This window comes from Macrotis lagotis, chromosome 8, assembly GCF_037893015.1.
Source record: "Macrotis lagotis isolate mMagLag1 chromosome 8, bilby.v1.9.chrom.fasta, whole genome shotgun sequence".
NCBI classification, from domain to species: domain Eukaryota; kingdom Metazoa; phylum Chordata; class Mammalia; order Peramelemorphia; family Peramelidae; genus Macrotis; species Macrotis lagotis.
In genome coordinates, this window is record NC_133665.1 from 107,284,271 (window position 1) to 107,303,406 (window position 19,136).

Sequence of the window (19,136 nt, forward strand, 5' to 3'; positions counted from 1 at the left end):
AGGTTGAAGGCTTGAGGCTATAACCCCTGTGAGCTTACCTGGGTATTGATTCGGATAGCCCCAATGGAAGGGATCTCAAAATAGTAACCTGTGGGGGGAGAAAAGAAGTACTTTTTTGGGCTGGGGTAAGTAAGAAAGAGAATTTTTCTTGATTTTTGTTGAAGGTCATGCAAATAGCAGTTGAGTAGCCAGGACAGGGTTGGGGTGGCAAAAGATGTGTGTGTTGAAGGTGCTTTCTGGGGACTGAACCTATTGTGAGTGGGAAGGAAGGGCAGTTTGAGTAGAGGTGAGGGATGTCAAGCATCCTTCTCTGGCCCTGCTCCCTATAGCCAAAACAGCAGCACTGCTCGACTCAACTATGGATGAGACACATCTAGGTCCTACAGATAGGCAAATGGACAAAAATATAGATAGATACACAGTAGTTCTCCACTCCTATATTGATCCTCCCCTCTCACTTTTGTTGAGGGGGGCACAACAAGAGATAGTTGTAGGCTCATTAAAATATTGAGAATTTGAAATGTTCTTAAAATAATTTAGTGTAATCCTTATACTTTATGACTGAGAACATGAAGATTCAGGAAAGGGCAAGGATTTTCTCAGTCATACAGTAAGCAGCAAAACTTAATTACTAAGTCTAAATCCAGTGTTTTCCCCATGCTGCTGTACTGTGAGTCATGTCAAGGCAAGACATGGAGGGTACCTTTATTGGCACAGGCCATCCACTGCAGGGGAGTGACATCGTAGTTGTGTTGTCCAACAGAAAAGGTGAATACTCGGACCTGGGGAGAAAGGAGTGAGGATTATGGAAGTCTCACTCATAGCTTGGCCAAAATTGAGTCTCCTCCTATTTGGGTTCAGGAAAGGCTAGTGAGAATGATTTTCCCCTATATATACACACACATATGTATATATGTAAGTATATTCATACACATGCCCAAAGCTATAGGACAGAAGGAAATCCAATTCTGGGACTTTGAAGGAAGGTCATTCAAAGGCTCTGAATTTCATGGGCACTTGGTAAATTAGTTGAATGGAATGAACTTTGGGAATGCTGTTACCTGTTCATCTCAGCTGCCACCCTTTCTCCTCCCTTCCCACCCTACCATTCCTCACCCTTAAGAGAGTGAATGGGTGTGGTCCCCAGTTTCCCTGATAAGGGACTTCGGTGAGCCTCACCGTCCTGTTGGGCCAGTTGTACTTCTCAAACACATCCTGTACTCGGTCCTCTCCTCCATCAGTGAACATCATGATCATTTTGTTGCAGTTAGCTCTAGTGATGTTGGACTGGGCCAGCCAGTGGAAGGAAAGAGTCAGTTGAGGGAGATTCCCTTAGAGCTCTGGGCAGAGCCCTTGTCTCCCCTTCAATCCTCCCCCCTCAAATATAACCTATAGGATGCTTCAGCAAAGGACTCCTCAGTATGAAAATCTTTCCTTTCCCCTAGAAGAATGACTTAAGGGACTGAGACACCCCAAGTTCAGTCCCAACAGGCTACTCTGGGATAAAGGGTGGCTGCAGAGAGCATCATTCTATTACCACCTTTGAATCATAAATCATTCCAACCATAATTCTTCCTTCAAAATGAGACTTCTTTCACAGAAATCATCCACAAATGTCCTGATTGTGTTATTGCTTCTACTACAATAAGCCTCCAACTGTGACACCACCTAATTTCTCCCAAAGAAATGAGCCCCAGGTATCCTTGCCTGTTTTTTCTTTCCCTGAACTCTGTCAGGATCAGCAATGAGATTTTTCTCCATTGTTTGGGCTACAGTCTAGTTCTCAGATTTCAGCATTGCCCTGTCTCTCTTAATTTTCTCATCCTAGATGAATTCCTTGGGGAATAGAGAGGGAACTGGTATCATGGCCTTAACTTCTTTTCACCTCCCAGCTCCCTTAGGGAAATGCCTAACCAGCTATTCATTGGACTGAGAGATCTGGTTTCTGTCTGGTAGGGTCATGGGCATGGTAAGAGCTCTTCTTCCACTATAAGCCATGATCATTGGTGTTCATGCTTATAACAGACCCCTCTATTTTGATCTCCCTGATGTCACCAGCCTAGCCTTAGCAGCAAGTTCCACACTCTTCCCTCACAATAGTAGGAGGTATGAGTTCTAGGAATGACTTTCTCACAGACAGAAAAAGTATGTCCATGACATCTTCCTTATTGCTTTCTTAGACTGCAGGTGCAGCTCCCTCCCTCTGTGTGCCCTCTCTCTTCCCTTCCCTCCCCACCCCCCCTGCCAAACTCCCAGGTAGCATGGTAGGTGAGGATGTGCTCTGGTGAAGGACTGAGATCAGAATCTTCTCTTTCCCTTGAGCTAAATGGGACTCACATTCTGGAGCTGGTCGAAGGCATATTCAAAGCCAGCTTTGTAACCTGTAGTCCCTTTTGCCACCATATTCTGCACAGCTTCCTTGAAAACCTTTTTGTTCCGCACGTTGGCCTGAACCAGGTGGTTGAAGCAGGACACAGGCTGGGCCTTCTCATTGAACTGGGGGATCAGGGAGAGAGACATGAGGTTATCTGGAGGGTACTAGGGAGAGAGAGAGACCCTATGGAAGGGGCAGAGTTAGGAGATGCTTGTGGGAAGGCAGGTGGTAGGAATGCTCAGGATTAATGAAAAGAGATTGAGAAGGGTTGAGAAGGCAGGAGAGGGGCAAGAGAGAGTTGGATTGTTTTCTCATAGCAACTGAGTGAGAGTGAGGTTAGTAGGAGGGATAATTAAGGAATGCTGGTAGAAGTCTAAACATGTCCCTCCTTTCTCTTATCAGCCCCTTAAGACTTTGCTCTTTCCAAATACGTATTCACTTATCCCAAGATTCTTCTCTCTCTCCTAGCTACAATGATTAGTACCACAAAGGACAAAATAAAGAAGCAAACCCCCCAACCCCAAGCAATTAACCCCCCAACTAAAAACAAAGTGATGTGTAGTTATCATGGAGAAGCCAGTGATTGGTTTCAAAGGTCATGACTGGCCCCTTCTTTTTGGTAAGCCTTGATTCCATGATCTGAACCTTGGTCACTCTGTCCCTGTCAAAGGGGCCTGCCTTTGAAGGATTCCTTACCCAATAGTAGGTCCCCATTCCCAGACTTAGTGCACTGACCGAGGCCACGTTGACGTAGTCATCATCAGATAGAGTATCCAGCATCTCGCAGACGGATGTCTTCATCAGCCTCAGTGTCAGGCCGCTCACACTGCCACTTCTAGGAGGCAGGGCATAGATATGATTCAGGACACTCTTCCCCTTTCTCCCATTTTAGGTTTTGGATCAGCTTCCTGGCAGCATTGGGGTCGGGATTTTGGACCAGGATATGGGAATCTTAGGACTTAGGGAGAATTCCTTAGAATGGAAATGATGGAATTGAGGGAGAACCACTAGCTCAGTGGTCTACAGGGTCCTAATCCCAAAGGGGTCAGTTAATTCTGGCTCTTCCACAGAGGGGGTATCCTAACACCTGGGTAGGGCCATTCCCTCACTGCTCACTCACACATCCACGATGATGACCATGTCCTTAGGAGAGGAAGCTCCTTGGATGTACCTGCCCAGGAGAAAGCTGATGTCAGGGCAGAGAGTCAGGGGATGTCTAGGGTAGGGTTGGAAGATGGATTATGGGCAGATTTTGGAAAGGATGATAGAAAGGAGATTCCAAAGAGTCTAGTCATCCCCCTTGTTTACCTACTTAGCTCTCTTCCAGTTTGCAGTCTGGACTTCAGGCAACTATCTGGATTGAATTGTATCTTGCAGATAAGAGTAAGTGCTTCCTCTGTCTCTGAAACCTTGCATTTATGCCTGTTAACCTATAGGACTTCTCCCTTCTTTTTAAGGCAAGCTCATTATCTTTTCCAGTAATCCTGTTTCTGACTCTACTCTGTCACCATTTGCCAAGTCCCCCATTTTGAGTTATCTTTGACTATCCCATCTCACTTCCCTCTTGTAATCAATTAGTTTCCATCTTCTCTTAATACTACTTCCACTACATTATGTGTTGGTTTTCTCCTCTCTATTCTCATTGCCATCATAATGGCTCAGGTCCTCATTACCCAGACTACTATCATAGCCCCCTACAAATTCTGCCAGGCTCTTCTCTCCAATCCATCCTTCTTATCTCTGCCAGAATAACCATTTTTTTTAGGTTTTTGCAAGGCAAATGGGGTTAAGTGGCTTGCCCAAGGCCACACAGCTAGGTAATTATTAAGTGTCTGAGACCGGATTTGAACCCAGGTACTCCTGACTTCAGGGCTGGTGCTTTATCCACTACACCACCTAGCTGCTCCCAGAATAACCTTTCTTATATAGAGACTTGATATATCTATGTATCTAGTCTTTCAGCTGTATCTCACATCACCCTTCAAAATGCAAGACTGGAAGGGTTTCTAAACTTGGGTCAGTGAACTTTAAATTTTTTTTGATAACTCATATTTCTACTTCTTTGAAATTCTATTTATTTTCTTTCATGCATTTAAAGACAGTATTTTATGTGTAATATGATTGTGCATGTATAACGTATTAGATTACTTGATATCTTAGGATATCCTTCATTATCTTAGTCTTCTTTGATAATGAATTGTAAGAACCAACAACCAATCTTAGGATGGAGGTAGGGAAGGGTTAGATGGAGAAAACTTTACGAAAATAAATGTTGAAAGATATTTTTACATATAATGGAAAAAATAAATAAATTAATAAAAAACTCATTATTTTGGGAAACCAAAGGCTTCACTAGACTGCCCAAAGGGTCAGTACTTTAACTCTGCACTTAGGTTAAACTGGTGTTACTTATCCATGCCTTCTTAATACTGCAGTGTCTTCTTCCTGATTTTTTTCTTGAGATGGTACCTCTGCCTCCTTCCTACCTTTTGTTGAATTTCTAACCAGTCTTTTTTTGTTGTTGTTTTGGGTTTTTGGGGTTAGGTGATTTGCCTAAGATCACACAGCTAAGTGTCTGGGGCTGGATTTTTTCTTTAAAATTTTTTTTTCTGGGTTCACATTTGAACTCAGGTCCTCCTGACTCCTGGGTCCATGCTCTATCCACTGTATTACCTAGCTGCCCTAGAACTATTCTTTAAAGACCAACTCAAATGCCACCTCCTTTCTTGATTACTGCCCAATGGTAGGTAGTAGTGACTTCAAATATCATGTAGCCCTTGGTTTGTGCTTCTCTGATGTGTATCATCATAATTCTGTCATCACTTTTTAAGACTCCCTCCACAAGGGAGAGATGTCTTTTCCAAACTTTCAATCTCATCCAGCTTTCAGGATAATACTTTGTGCATAGTAGGTGCTTAATAAATGTTTGTTAAATTGAATCAATTAGTGATACAGTCAGTGCGACCTAAAAGAAGGTAGGAAGATATGACAAGAGGAAAAATCTGAAGGCTTCCAGGGTAATTGAGAGAGAGAGAAAGAGAGAGAGAGAGAGAGAGAGAGAGAGAGAGAGAGAGGGAGAGAGAGAGAGAGAGAGAGAGAAAGAGAGAAGAGAGAGAGAGAGAGAGAGAGAGAGAGAGAGAGAGAGAGAGAGAGAGAGAGAGAAGAGAGAGAGAAAGAGAGATAAAGAGAGAAAGGGGGAGAGAGAGAGAGAGAGAGAGAGAGAGAGGAGAGAGAGAGAGAGAGAGAGAGAGAGAACAGATTAGTGCTTTAGAGACCTCTAAAGTTACCTGGGGTAGCATGGGGTCTCAGGAGGCCATGAATGTCTATGAATTCCGGCCTTGGATGTTGATCCAGCTTATTTTTTTTAATAAGGTCCCTAATTATTATAACAGCTTTACATTTTTTATAATGACTTAGATGAAGACTTAGATGGAATACATATGAAATTAGCAGACAAAAAGTTAGGGAGGGAGAGTTAAATGATGAATGACAGTATCTAGATCCAGAAAGATATCATTATGTTAGAACAATGGGATAAATTAAATATGATAAAATTCAATAGAAATAGATGTAAAGTTCTACATAGGTTCAAAAATTCATCAAATATAGGGTGGGAGAGGTGTGCCTGGGCAATTTATCATTCTTGTAAAGAAGGATTTGCAGTCTGAATTATCATTATCATACGATAACCAGATCTTCCACTGCAGTAAGACACACAGTGTGCTGAACTAGCAAGAAGCTACTTCTGTACTTCTCTGTCTGGATCATATCACATCTAGAACACTGGATTTGGTGTTGGGGAGCATATTTCAGGATTTAAGCTGAAGCATATTTAGAGGAGAACAACGAAGAAAGGAAAAAGATTGGAGATTATAGAGAATATGAGAAAAGAAGAGAATTAATTAATTGAAGTCACTGGGAATATGCATTTAGCCTCAATGTATATATGGGAAGCATTGATTTTGTTGAATATCTGAAGTGCTTTTATATGGAGAAGCACAGGCTTGTTGCTTGGCTTCAGCTATTAGTATTAAGTCTGAACACAGTATAGTTAGTACTACTCCACAGATAATGAAACTGAGGTTTAAAGAGGATGATTTGCTCAAGGTCACAGAACCCCAAAATAGCAGGGACTTTGAGCTCAGAACATCTGACTCCCAATATATTTTTCTATCTAACATGTCATAGCTGCTGGCTCAAGGCCATGAATTGATAACTCTTTCTTCCCTTAATCTGCTTTATGAAGGAACCCCTGTTCCTTGAAACTCTACTATTTGGGTTTCTTAAGACTCAAGGGACACTGAATTCCATCCCCATTCTCCTCCAGACAATCCCTTTCCCTTGGGGAGAAATGAGCTTTATAGCCTTCTCAAATTTCACTAGAGATAGACATTGGTCACTCCACTATTCCAATATTTTGCAGGTAGGGAAAATTTTGTTCCCTTAGCATCTTCTAGCACCTAGCACGACATGTTATAATAACTAACATTAATAGAGTTTTTTAAAGTTTGCAAATCCTTTTGCATATATAATCTCATTTGATTCTCATAACAACTCTATGAGGGAGGTATTATTATAGTTACCATTTTTTACAGATGTAGACATAGAGATACAGAGAAGGTAAGGGATTTGCCCAGAATCACACAGCTAATGTATATCTGAGGTAGACAAGAAGTAAACATTTTCTTACTCTAAGTCTAGTCTTCTATCTGTTTTATAGAAGAGATTCAATATGTTTGTTGAGCTGAATTGAATTAGTATCTTTTCCCATTGCCATCACAGAAAGAAAGAAGACTTTGCTGGAGATAAAAATTAGGATAATCCCTCTGGTGAACCGTGTGTGTGTGTGTGTGTGTGTGTGTTTAGGGGTAGGGGGTGGAGTTAAGGCTGTTCCCAACCCTCCATCCTAAGTGTTAATAAAAGCAGAACAACTATCTCTGTGGCAGTTATAATGATTTTCTGGAGCTGTCTAGCTTGTGAGGAGAGGAAGGGTAGGAGATGATCTCCCAGGGATATGAGAAAGAGTCTAGTCCTGGAGATGTGTATCTTCTCCAAAAAATGGGGAGATGGGAAACTGCCTTTTCCTGGAGGATTGAGCTACTCAAATCCAATATTGTTCAAATCAAAGAATAAGTGTGCACTTGCTAGGGCACTGGGGATTCAAGGATGAGAAAATGAGGATCCTCTGTCTTCAAGAACTTGCTTTCATTTAACTGTGATGATCTAGCACTATATTTGGAGTTAGAAACTCCAGTTATGAATTATTTCTTAATTAACATCCATGTGATTGTGGGCAAGTCACAATCTCTTTGAGCCTCAGTTTCTTTGTCTGTAAAATGAAGAGATTCATCCTAGTTTTGGTGTAATATTTATTCTGCCAAAGAATTGCCTCTCTCTTATCATGGATAGAAATGACCAAATGCTGTTACTGTTTTTATAAATCAGGTTTTTGTTGCAAACATAGGCCATAGGCATCGGGGGGTGGGCATCCTAAGAATCTGGGGGAGTGCAGAGCTCTACCTGAACTCCATAGTTGTTACATCAACTCAAGTATCACAAATTTAGAGTTGGGAAAGGAACTTCAGAGATAATCTGGGCCTTTCTCTATATTTTGTTGATGGAGAAACTGAGTTTCAGAGAAGTAATGTGACCTGTTCAAATTCACAAAGGGTTGGGGTTCAAACTCAATCTCTCTACCTCCAAATTCAGTGTATCTGCCATCAAATCGCACTGCTCCTACTCAGGGTTCTGCAAAGTCATCCTTCTTAAATGTTTGCTTCTCTCCAAATTTCCTGGTAAAACCCTTCTTGAGAAGTCCCAGTCCTATCTGGATTGAACTAAGGGGAAAGGTGTTGGTACCTGTGGGGTCAGTACAGAAAAACTGGTTCTCTTTGGGTGAAATGATTATATCAGGAGCCACCTAGATTGGAAATAAAGGGGTAAAATGTGGTATAAGATTGGAATAGCCATAGATACTCATTCCCCAGGCCTGGGGCTTTTCTTCATTTCTCTCTCCAGAGGCAACAGGGCAAGGTAGATGGGACACTGTTGGAGTGAGGAGGATTTGGTTTCACATCTTGCCTTAGCATATACTAGCTGTGGCACTATGAGCAAATTACTTAAAAATCTCCACACTTCAGTTTCCTCATATCTAAAATGCACAGTTGGACTAGATCAAAGTTTCTTAACCTGGGGATAGATTTCAGGAGAAAAAAAATTACTTCTTTATTTTTATTAATGTCTAAAGTTTAGCATTCCCTTCTATTATGAATGTAGGCAGCAAATACAATGCTTAGAAGTGAACCATACACTTTACCAGACTGTCAGAGGGATCTATAACACAGAAAGGGTTCAAAGAGCCTATGATCTGCTGCAAATTGTTCTCTTGGATCCACTCAGCATCAGGTCCTGTAAGTCATTCCATGCTTTTCTAGAGTCCAAACATTTATGTTTTTTTATTGAAAAATAATATTCCATATATTAATTTTTTAAAATTTAAGGCAATGGGGTAAATGACTTGCCCAAGATCACACAACTAGGCAATTATTAAGTGTCTGAGGTCGCATTTAAACTCAGGTCCTCCTGACTCCAGGGCCAGTGCTCTGTCCACTGCGCCACCTAGCAGTACAAATCAACATTATGAGATGAGCAACCTTGAGGGAAGCAATTCCTCTCAGCAGTCCAGAGAACTAGGACAACCGTATTTAACAGATTATAGACTATATTATCCCCAACCAGAGGAAGAAAAACAAAACAAAACAAAACACACAAAAAAACCCCATCCCTACCGAATCTAAAGAACACTTTACAAAAATTATCTCTTATGTATCTCTTTCCCTTAATCCTAATTCTTCATGCCCAAAATTACTAATTTGTAAATATGTTTAAGAAAATATTTATGCTAAATGTTTACCTGACTGTTCCCAACTGAGGGGAGGGTGGAGGGAAATTTTGTAACTTTTTGTAATTTGGAAATATGCATGTACAAATGGATGAAAATAAATAAAAATAAAATAAAAAAATAAAAAAATAATTTATGATCTAGATAGATTCTGAGTAGCACTAGGAGAATAAGTTATATCTAACAACAGCATTATAAAGACAAACAACTTTGAAAGACATAAATACTCTGACTGATGCAATGATGAGTTTCATGATCCCTGAGTTTTGATGATAAAGCGGGCTACCTGTTTCCAGCAAAGGGTATAGAATGAAAAATATACACATACACATATACATATTGGTTATAAATGTTTGTTGTGTGTTCTTCTCCCCATATATTGGAGATAGTAGGAAAAGAATACTGTAGATTTTTGTTAATTAAAAATAAAATAATTTTTTTAAAAGAATAGAGGAATTTAAAAAATTACTATACTGTACATACCCTTTGACCTGGAATGCTACTAGTAGGTCTAGATTCCAAAGAGATAAATGATAGAGAAAAGAACAAAATATATTAATAGCTGCTATTTTTGTGGTAGCAAGGAAATTGAAACTGAGGAGGTATGCATCAAACAAATTGTGATATATACATCTAATGGAAAATCATTATGCTGAAGGAAATGAAACTAAAAATAAGTTTCAGAGAAACCTGGGCAGTCGTCTTTGTATGAACTGATGCAGGGTTAAGTAAGCAGATCCAACAATGAATTTTTGCAATAACAACAACATTGTGGAGACAAAAAAACTGAAATAAGAACTCTGGTCAATGCAGAGACCTATCATGATTCCAGAGGACTGATAATGAAACCAGCTATCCATCTCCTGACAGAGAAGGATGGACTCACAATACACATTTTTCATTAAGGTCAATGTGGCAATGTGGTTTTACTTAAATATTTTTTTTATAAAGGATTTTGTTTCTTCTTTTTCCAATGGAGGATAGGAAAAATGCATATTAATTGAAATAAAATAAAATAAATGTTGAAATGAAAAGGAAAAAGAGACAAATAGATAATGGGCAATAGAGAAGATTGATTAAATTACTTAGTCCTTGGGTCTCAATTAACCAACAGATCAAAGAAATCAAGGGTGTCTTTGTAAAAGGGAGAACAGTGAGAAAATCATCTTGCCCTCTTAGGCTAGCCCACAAGGCTTTCCTCAGCTTGGCCTAGTCCTACCTTTAACCTTACCTATCTGGACTCTGCTAGTCATACTTTTTTCTTCTTCAGTAGGTAGGTAGATCTCCTCATTGTCCCTTCACTATATCATACACGTAAGGAAGGAGCAGCATGGTACAGAGGAAAGATCACTGAAACTGGAATCAGAGACTGGAGTTTAAATCTCTTCTCTGATACCAGCTGTGAGACCTTGGCCAAATGGCTTATTGCCACTGAGCCTCAATTTCCTCATTTGTAGACTGGAGATAGTAATAGCCTACTTACTTTAAAGCACCTCTCAAAATTTTCCTGTTATAGTTTCTACTTTCCAAGACTTTGCTCAAGATATTTCCTTTCCTTCTCTCTCATCTCACCAATTTCTGCAATCCTTTATCAAGTCTCACCTCCACTAGTAACCCCCACCCCACCTCCCCTGACCAGTGCTTCTAGGAAGACCACTCTAGATTCTCTAGGTCTCTCTACTCTGAAGAACTTCTCCAGACATAGCATATTTGTGTTGTGAGCTAGATATTATCTCCTCTTCCTCTATCCATCCTTTCTCTCTACTGTGACATCTTCAAGGTGAGACCTTCAGTCTGGTTCTTCTTTGTCTCCCCACACTAGATACTTCCTGAGGGCTGGGCCTTTGTGTCTTTCTCTGTTGTCTGTCTCCCCCATGGTCATGCATGTACAGAGCTAGATAGTGGGCTGATGGCATTGCTTGATTAGAGCTGGGGGAGGTGGCGGCATAGGCATCTTAGTGAAAAATGCTTTAATATTTGAGAATTGTTTTTGACAGAAAGAAGAAAGAATCTAGATTTTTTTTTTTAGGTTTTTACAAGGCAAATGGGCTTAAGTGGCTTGCCCAAAGCCACATAGCTAGGTCATTATTAAGTGTCTGAGACTGGATTTGAACCCAGGTACTCCTGACTCCAGGGCAGGTGCTTTATCCACTGTGCCACATAGCCTCCCCAAGAATCTCGATTTCAAAAGAACCTGGGCAGCTAGAGTTTGACTGGTCTGGGTATTAACCTAAGATATTGGAGAACTCTAGACCTTAGGGACTGAGTGAGCTTTAAAATCTTGATAGGGATGAACTATTTTTCTTTGTTTCTAGGTTAGACAATCTGGATCAGAACCCTTTCCCCATCAGAAGGGAACTATTGAGTTCTTATCAGTGATTCAATATTTGAGGAAGTTGGTAGGAGAGATATCAGAACCACAGCATTTCTGTAGATGCAGTCTCAAGGACTGTTCTGTGGTTGAGGGGAAGAACCAAACAGTCTTTCATAGCATCTCTTGGGGAATGAAGGCAATAATTTCTCCAGGAAGTGGGATTGGGTTGTTGTGGTTCAGTTTAGTTGTGTCTGACTCTTCATGACCCCATTTGGGATTTTCTTGTCAAACATACTAGAGTGGTTTGCCATTTTCTTCTTCAGTTCATTTTATAGATGAGGGACTGAGATAAACAAGGTTAAGTGACTTGCCTAGGGTCACATAGTCAGTAAGTATCTGAGGCCAGATTTGAATTTAGGAAGATGTATCTTCCTGACTCCAGGCCCCCATACTTCATCTACTATACCACCCAATTGCTGGCAATGGACAAAAGCAGCCTGCTTATCCAGGCCCCCAGTTCTTGTTGTCTGAGGAGATAAGAGGAGGCCATGGGCCCGAAATATTCTTTCTCTTGCAAATAATTCAGGATGAAGATGAATGGACAAATAGTAATGATTTCACAAATGTCCTCCTAGTATAAAATGAAGAGATGTTATTGTAAAAATTATGAATGTTTCCACATCATGTTTATGTGTATTTGTCTACACATGGGGATTGGAGGCTCTGAGAGCACAGCTATGACCCCATCTTCTCAATCAAAAACCAACATTGGGGATGGGGATGTGATAGATATACTAGGCCAAGAAACCTTATTGGGGGAAAAGGTTTATGGTCATTAGATACAGAAGATAAGGGTCTTCACCGATGCAGTGAGTGATACCTCTATCCATTAATGCCCATTGATCTGCCAGGTAGAGCTGAGTAAGGCTCCCTTTCCTTCCTCCATGAGTTATGACCCTTAGTGACAGAGGATCTTGGATCTGACTGAGAGCTGAGAGCTGATACTCAACTGAGAGGAAATGAGAGCTGCTTAGCTTTAGCTTTGTTGGAAGAGTGATGCTCTCCATCCATCTCCTGACCTCGATGTTAGGATGGCTTGACTGTGAAATTACATGGCAGGGTGCTTAACAGTCTCTACTCAGTTAGTTGGTGGTGGGACTGGAGGATCCAGAAGGAAAGGGCTTTACTCAGCCCACCAAGAACAGGAAATAGGAAGTTGGGACTTTGGTGGGGATAATGAGCTGTCTCAGGGTTCAAACCCTAGCTGTTCCCTATCCAAGAAAATTTTGGACTTTGAGAACACGGACAGAGGGGAATGCTAGGAATAGGGGATAGGGAAGAGGGCAAAGTTAGGATCTTAGGATGGGTGAAAAGTTTTTTTGGTAGAATTATAGAGACACTCTCTTGTGACAGAGACCAGAGACAGCAGTGGATCTCTATTTATCCTCCTATTTTCTTCACTCCTTTTCTTCTTCTTCTTTATCCAACATGTATTCTGGAGACACATCCAATCTGGAGATCGGACCATTTAATACGGGGGTTTGGGAAAATTCTTTCTCTGCAGACACATCTTCCACCCTGGCCTCTGCTGAAATCTTCAGCTCCCCCAACTGCACCCTTGGAATTGCTCCAGAGTAGCAAAGGCAGAGCACCTTGGGGTGTCTTGGAGACTCATACCCCAGCAGAACAGCATACCCTAAGAAGCAACAATAGTCTGGGGGTTCAGAAGAATCTTTTCAACAGAGGGTAAGGAAGCAACAGGAACACTAACTCCTGAACCCTGCGTTGTTGGACAACAGGTACTCAGATTCAGGTTGTTTGAAGTAGTCTTCTAAATTGGAAGTTCCAAGAGGACAGGAACTGATCACTTCTATTTAGTCTTTGAGGCTCCCCTAGGACCAAGCACAATCCTGAATACAGAAGCCATTTCCAAAATATTTGCAACTATGCCTAGTGACTATAATAATGTAAATGGAAAGAACAAAAAAAATGACACCTAGTGCCAGTTAAGTATAATGGCCAGGCTTGACTTCACAGATGAGTTGAGAAAATGTATCTTCTTTTCTTTTCAGGGTGGGGGTGATGGAGATTGAGGACTTGAGACAAGGGTGATGGGGGTTGGGAGTGGGCAATGATTATGGCTGTGGAATATTACATAGATTTTCAGAAATGGTTGGTGTGTTAGTAGGTTTTTCTGAATTCTTCCCCTCTCCTACTCCCTCCTTTAAAAATCTTTATTCACGAGAAATGACTTTCTAGATAGGGAAAGCAAAGGCATGTGTTTGAAAATGAATGTGATGAACCAACACAAAGTATCAATAAACACTTGAAAATGTTTGTTGGAGTTAAAAAATTGCCTTCTGGTTTCTGGGACTGCAGCTGACTCTCCTGTCCTACCCCTAGAGATTTGGAATAGAAGTGGAGAGCTATGTGAATAAAAGGGATGATAAATAGGACTGGTGGGACTTCGGGAGGATGATCAGCAAGTAAATTGGCATTGCCTCTTCTGTATCAAGCATTATGCTAAGGGCTGAAGATTCAAAGAAGGTTCAAAACATGGTCCCTACCCTCAAGGAGCTCATTTTGCTTTGTCTAACTCATTTCATCCTGGGGTTCTTTGATACAAGCACAGTTAGGTGATGCAGAAGATAAAGCACTGAAGCTGGAGTTAGGAAGATCAGACTTCAAATCCAACTTTGGATGCTTACTAGCAGCGTGACCCTGGGTAAATTACATCACCTCTGCTTCAGTTTCCTTACTTGTAAAATGGTCATAGCAATAGCACCTACCTACCAGGGTTGTTGGAAGGATAAAATAAGCTGATATTTGTAAAGTATTTTGCAAACAGTAAAGTGCTATACAAATAATCTTTATTGTTGTTATTTTCAAACAAACTGAAGACTTGACACTACAAACAGAGGATTTCAGGGAGTGAATACTCCATTCAAGGTGAGAGTTGTGGGAGATCAGTCCTTCTTGGGTTCTTAGCTTTCCAGCTCCCAATGTTAGGTTTTTAAAATTGAATTTCAAGTTCTTGGTTTCCTAGCCATGGAAAATGAGCATAATTGGTGGAATTCCCCCTTTTAATGTTTCCCCAAAGGCTTTTTCCTTTTCCTAGGTTTTCCTTCTCCTCTTAACAAAAGAAGGTTTCAGAGTTAACTTATAGCTCTTTGGTTTCATGAAGGGTTTGTGATGGTGGCAGTGATGGGGTCACTCACCTAGGATTGGTCCATGTGGCCACTGACTTCAGCAGAAAGGTGTGGGTGAAGGTAGCTAGGTTAGTTTGGGCTTTGCTGAAGAGAGGTAATCTAGCCCCTGGGAAATCCCTTTCTCATCTTGGATTACTCTCTGCCCTTTCCACAGAGGAAGGAAGGGAAGAAGAGAGAGGCTAGACAGGTCTAGATGGTAGGGATGGAGATGAGAACTGTGGGTTCGGGGGGGAGAGGGTGGAGAGCTCTAGCCTGGGTGCCCCTGCCTGTGTTATTGTATCCATTTTCCAGTGGCAACGATGTGTGAAATGAAAATTGGACAGAGTTGGCTGCTCCCTGCTCAGAGGGCTGGGATATCATAGAGGGAGAGGGGGACAGAGAGAGGGAGAGGAAGGCAAGGGGAGGGAGAAGGCAAGGGGGAATGAGGAGGGGAAGGGAGAGGAATGAAGAATGAATGAGAGAGAAAAAGAGACAGTAAAAGAGTGAAAGGGAAATGGAGAGAATGAGAGCAAAGGATAGAGAATGAAAGAAGTGAGGAGAGAGAGAGGAGGGTGAATAAGATAAGAGGAAGATAGCAAAATGAGAAAAGAAGCAAGGAAGAGGAGTCAAATAAAAGATAAAGGAGAGACTGCAGAAGAGGGGATAAAGAAAGAAAAAGCAGGAAAGAAAAAAGAGGGAAGAGGGGGAGAGTACAAAGTAGAAACTTAAAGGCTTGTTGAATTGAGGAGAAGAAGAATGAGAGACAAGGGAGAGAGGAAGAAGGATAAGAATAAGAGAGAGAAAAGGAAGTTAGACAAAAAAAGGGAAAGAATGAGGGAGGAGAGGGAGAGAATGAAAGAGAGAAAATGAAAGGGGAAAGAATAGGAGATAGAAAAAGAGGAAAGGAGAGAGGAGAGTCAGGAAAAAATGGGAATAAGAAGTGAGTACTTTAGGCCACTAATAATGCGTGTTGAATGGATTTGATTGAATTGAGTAGGGAGGAAAAGAGAATGAGAGATAGAGAAAGAGAAGGAAGAAGGAGAAAGAGGGGGAAAAAGGGAGGCAGAGAGAGGGAAAGGGGAAGGCATGAAAAGAAGGAAGAAGGCAAAATGAGGGAAGAAATAATGAATTAAGTGGAGAGGACAAAGTGGGCAAAGGGGAGAAAGAGAGAGAGTGGGTTTGGGGGGGTCTGTACTGCTGCTTCAGGTTTAGAAGGGTAGAAAAATAGGGTAGGATATGAAGGGTCCAGCCCAACCTTGGGAGTTCCAGTGTGGTTTGACAGGTCCCACACACTCCCCATCTCCCCCCCCCCGGGGTGCCCCATACTCACCAGGGTCTCCGGCGAACATCATATAGATCAATCTTTTTTGGTGCTCTCCAAGGGGTAGCTGTGGGGCAGGGTGGAGCAGAAAGAGGCTGAGAGTACTGGGGTTTGGGACAGGGTCATGAACCAAGGGGATATGGTGGGGTAAGGCTCTGGATCCCTTCTTGAAGAAAAGAGCTGACTCCAAGAAGAGGATCTTAGAAAACAGAAGTACTAGGGTTGTTTCCTAGATGCTACCATGCCCTCTCCATGACCTGAAGTAAATGACTGCCCAGATTTCATATCTCCATATGCCTAGGTAGGCAGGAGGGCAAAGGCCTAACACAGAGTGGGCATACAGTTTATAGAATTGACCCCTGATATTCCTGTTTGGTCAATCTATCCAAGGAAATGTTACAATCCCTAGAGTCACAGATACTCATCTCCCCAGATACCCACCTGGGTAATATCGGGTGACCCCTGTGGCACTGCCAAAAACCTGCCACAGAAGTGATGGGTCCTCCTTACGGTTCTCTACAAACACATCTTCCAGGGCTTCTGTCCAGTTGAGCTCATTCAGGATTACTGTGGCTGTGGACAGAAGAGGGAAAGGGCTGTGAACACTCTCACCCATCCCATATGGTAGCAGTTGAGAGATTAGGACCTGGAAGAGAGTGTGGGGAATGAGCAAGTGTTGGATAATCATAGCTACTTCTTGGGTAGCCTGCCTCCAGGATCTGGTCCCAGTTATCCTTTCCTTCAGAGTCATCTCATATACCCATAATCTCACCATATCACACTCCTTCTTGAGAAGCTAAAAGGACTCCTCACCACCTATGGAATTCCCCTAAAATGCCTCAATTTGACTTTCAAAGCTCTCCATAACATGGTCCCAACTTTCCAGTCTCTCTGATTCTGTTCCCCAACACTGTCTTCACTGATCTCCACATATACCAGACTCATTCGTATTATTGAGACTTTGTTAATGTTCTTTTTCTCTATTTGGAATATCCTTATATACAAATACTCTAGCTACCTAGTCCTCCACCATCTTTTTATTAAAATCCTACTTCAAAGTCCAGTAAAATCCTATTTCTTGAAGGATGACCTCCCAGATTTTCCCAATCCACCATAGAATTTCCCTCCTCTGAGCTCCTATGGCAATCATGGTCAGATCTGCATAGGGTAGTTTACACCACTTGATTATTCTCCTAGTCAAGGGGCTTCTTTTCTCCTCTCAAATCCTGAGCTCCCTGAGGACTGGGACCTGGTCTATTCCAACTGCAAATCGAGGCTCATTGTTGCTTCCTTTGAAGGATTCAGAGGCAGGGTTCAGTTTATTATCAGGGTCAGACTCATTTGGAGTTGGTAATCTGAGCTCATTTTGGGGTTGAGATTAGGGGGTTAGTTAATGGCCAAGATCCTGAGTATCCAGCAAATTGTACATCAAGCAGCATCTAAGGTATGTGACAAAGGAATCTGGTGTACCTATTCCCTTTGGGTATGGCCCCATGAGCCTATCCCCTAAAAGAGTGGGGCTGGCTCCAGAGAGCTCACCCTATTCAGCATGCACTCTAGGTCACCAGCCTGGCATGAAAGCAATTAAGGGTCTACTGATGGCACTGGAATTATTCAGCTATTAAGGCAGCTGATAAGCTGGAAGCCACTGGGCTTCATGATTAATCAGCCAGGGCTGGGAGTATTGAGGTGGGAGGAGGGGATGTGAGTAGGATCATGTCGCTCAGTGGGGTGCTGAACCGGGGTATGGCTGAGGCTAGGGGAGCCCAGATCATAAATGAGTCAAAATTGGTATATGATCATATATACATCTGCTTTGCTCTCAGATGGGCTCCTATAACTATGCATGTTCAAGTACCACACACACACACACATCCACACCATCTCCACTGACACATCCTTGATGCATGTGTTACCACAGCCTCAAAAGCACCATCAAATAATGATGTTCATGGTAAGAATAATTTTATATTTCTATAACACGAGAGTTCACTGTTCAATCCCAGCCATTCTTTTAATGTCTCCTCTCCATGAGAAGAGCAACACAAGGGATTACTATCCCACTCTTATGAATGAAGAAACTGAGGTTCAGAAATGGTAAAAGACTTACCCTGAGAGTTTGTGGGGGTGACTGGAGCTACAATTTTGGTTTTCTGAGTCAAAGACCAGGATTCTTTCCATTGCATCATGCAAACATGCTTACAACCACAGATGCTTATACGAATCCATCCATGTATTAGACATGTAGTTAGTAAGAGAGAAAATCTGTTTACTTATCTCACTCTCTGGTCTCAGACTAAGTCTGAGCACGGTCATCTCCTAAACCTCATTTCAGTCTAAATTCTGATCTTTTCATAGTCTAAGCTATGAATCCCACAAAAGGCAGATTGTGCTACATTTGAGATACAGAATTCTTTTACTGCTAAACAGATCTCATGTTTGGTTTCTTCACTCAGTCCATCAGGACCAGGAGAAGGCCACACACTTACCCAAGATCACGGGTTTAGAGATGAAGGAAACTTAGTCTCCTAGTCATAGGATTACAGTGCTCTACAGTCCAAACCTTACACTTTAGAGATGGGGGAAACTGAGACCCAGAGAGGGTAGTGATTTGCCCAGAATCATACAGGCAGTAGATAGCAGAGTGAGGATTTGAACCTGAGTTTTTTTTTTTACTCCAAATTTAATGCTCTTTCCACAATATCACACTGCATCATGAATAAGCCCACACCCATACATCCAGATCACATAGCATCTTTGCTCATGGAATCTTCCAGTTGAATACAAAACCTTAAATCAGTACTATCCTTGTCTTTGGGATCAGTTCTACACAACCACACATGGATAGGGAACCATTAATGTAATTTTACCCTACAGTGTCCATGGGAGCACAGAAACCAAGTCACTCTAGTATGTACTTTTTTTTTTTAGTTTTTTTGCAAGGCAAATGGGGTTAAGTGGCTAGCCCAAGGCCACATAGCTAGGTAATTATTAAGTGTTTGAGACCAGATTTGAACCCAGGTATTCCTGACTCCAGG

The 19,136-nt window shown here is 41.7% G+C and overlaps 1 protein-coding gene across 3 annotated transcripts in view; it reads right to left on the reverse strand.

The window, feature by feature from the left end:
• CACNA2D2 (calcium voltage-gated channel auxiliary subunit alpha2delta 2) overlaps positions 1-19,136 on the reverse strand; it is a 417,883-nt gene that overhangs the window by 26,785 nt on the left and 371,962 nt on the right. For all 3 annotated transcript variants that reach the window (XM_074198039.1, XM_074198038.1, XM_074198037.1), the window contains 8 exons: positions 16,540-16,671; positions 16,108-16,165; positions 3,495-3,545; positions 3,110-3,209; positions 2,338-2,496; positions 1,180-1,287; positions 704-782; positions 39-88 (listed from right to left, as the gene is read on the reverse strand). In XM_074198039.1, the coding sequence (XP_074054140.1) occupies positions 39-88; positions 704-782; positions 1,180-1,287; positions 2,338-2,496; positions 3,110-3,209; positions 3,495-3,545; positions 16,108-16,165; positions 16,540-16,671 (737 nt within the window). The remainder of the gene's footprint in view (positions 1-38; positions 89-703; positions 783-1,179; positions 1,288-2,337; positions 2,497-3,109; positions 3,210-3,494; positions 3,546-16,107; positions 16,166-16,539; positions 16,672-19,136) is intronic.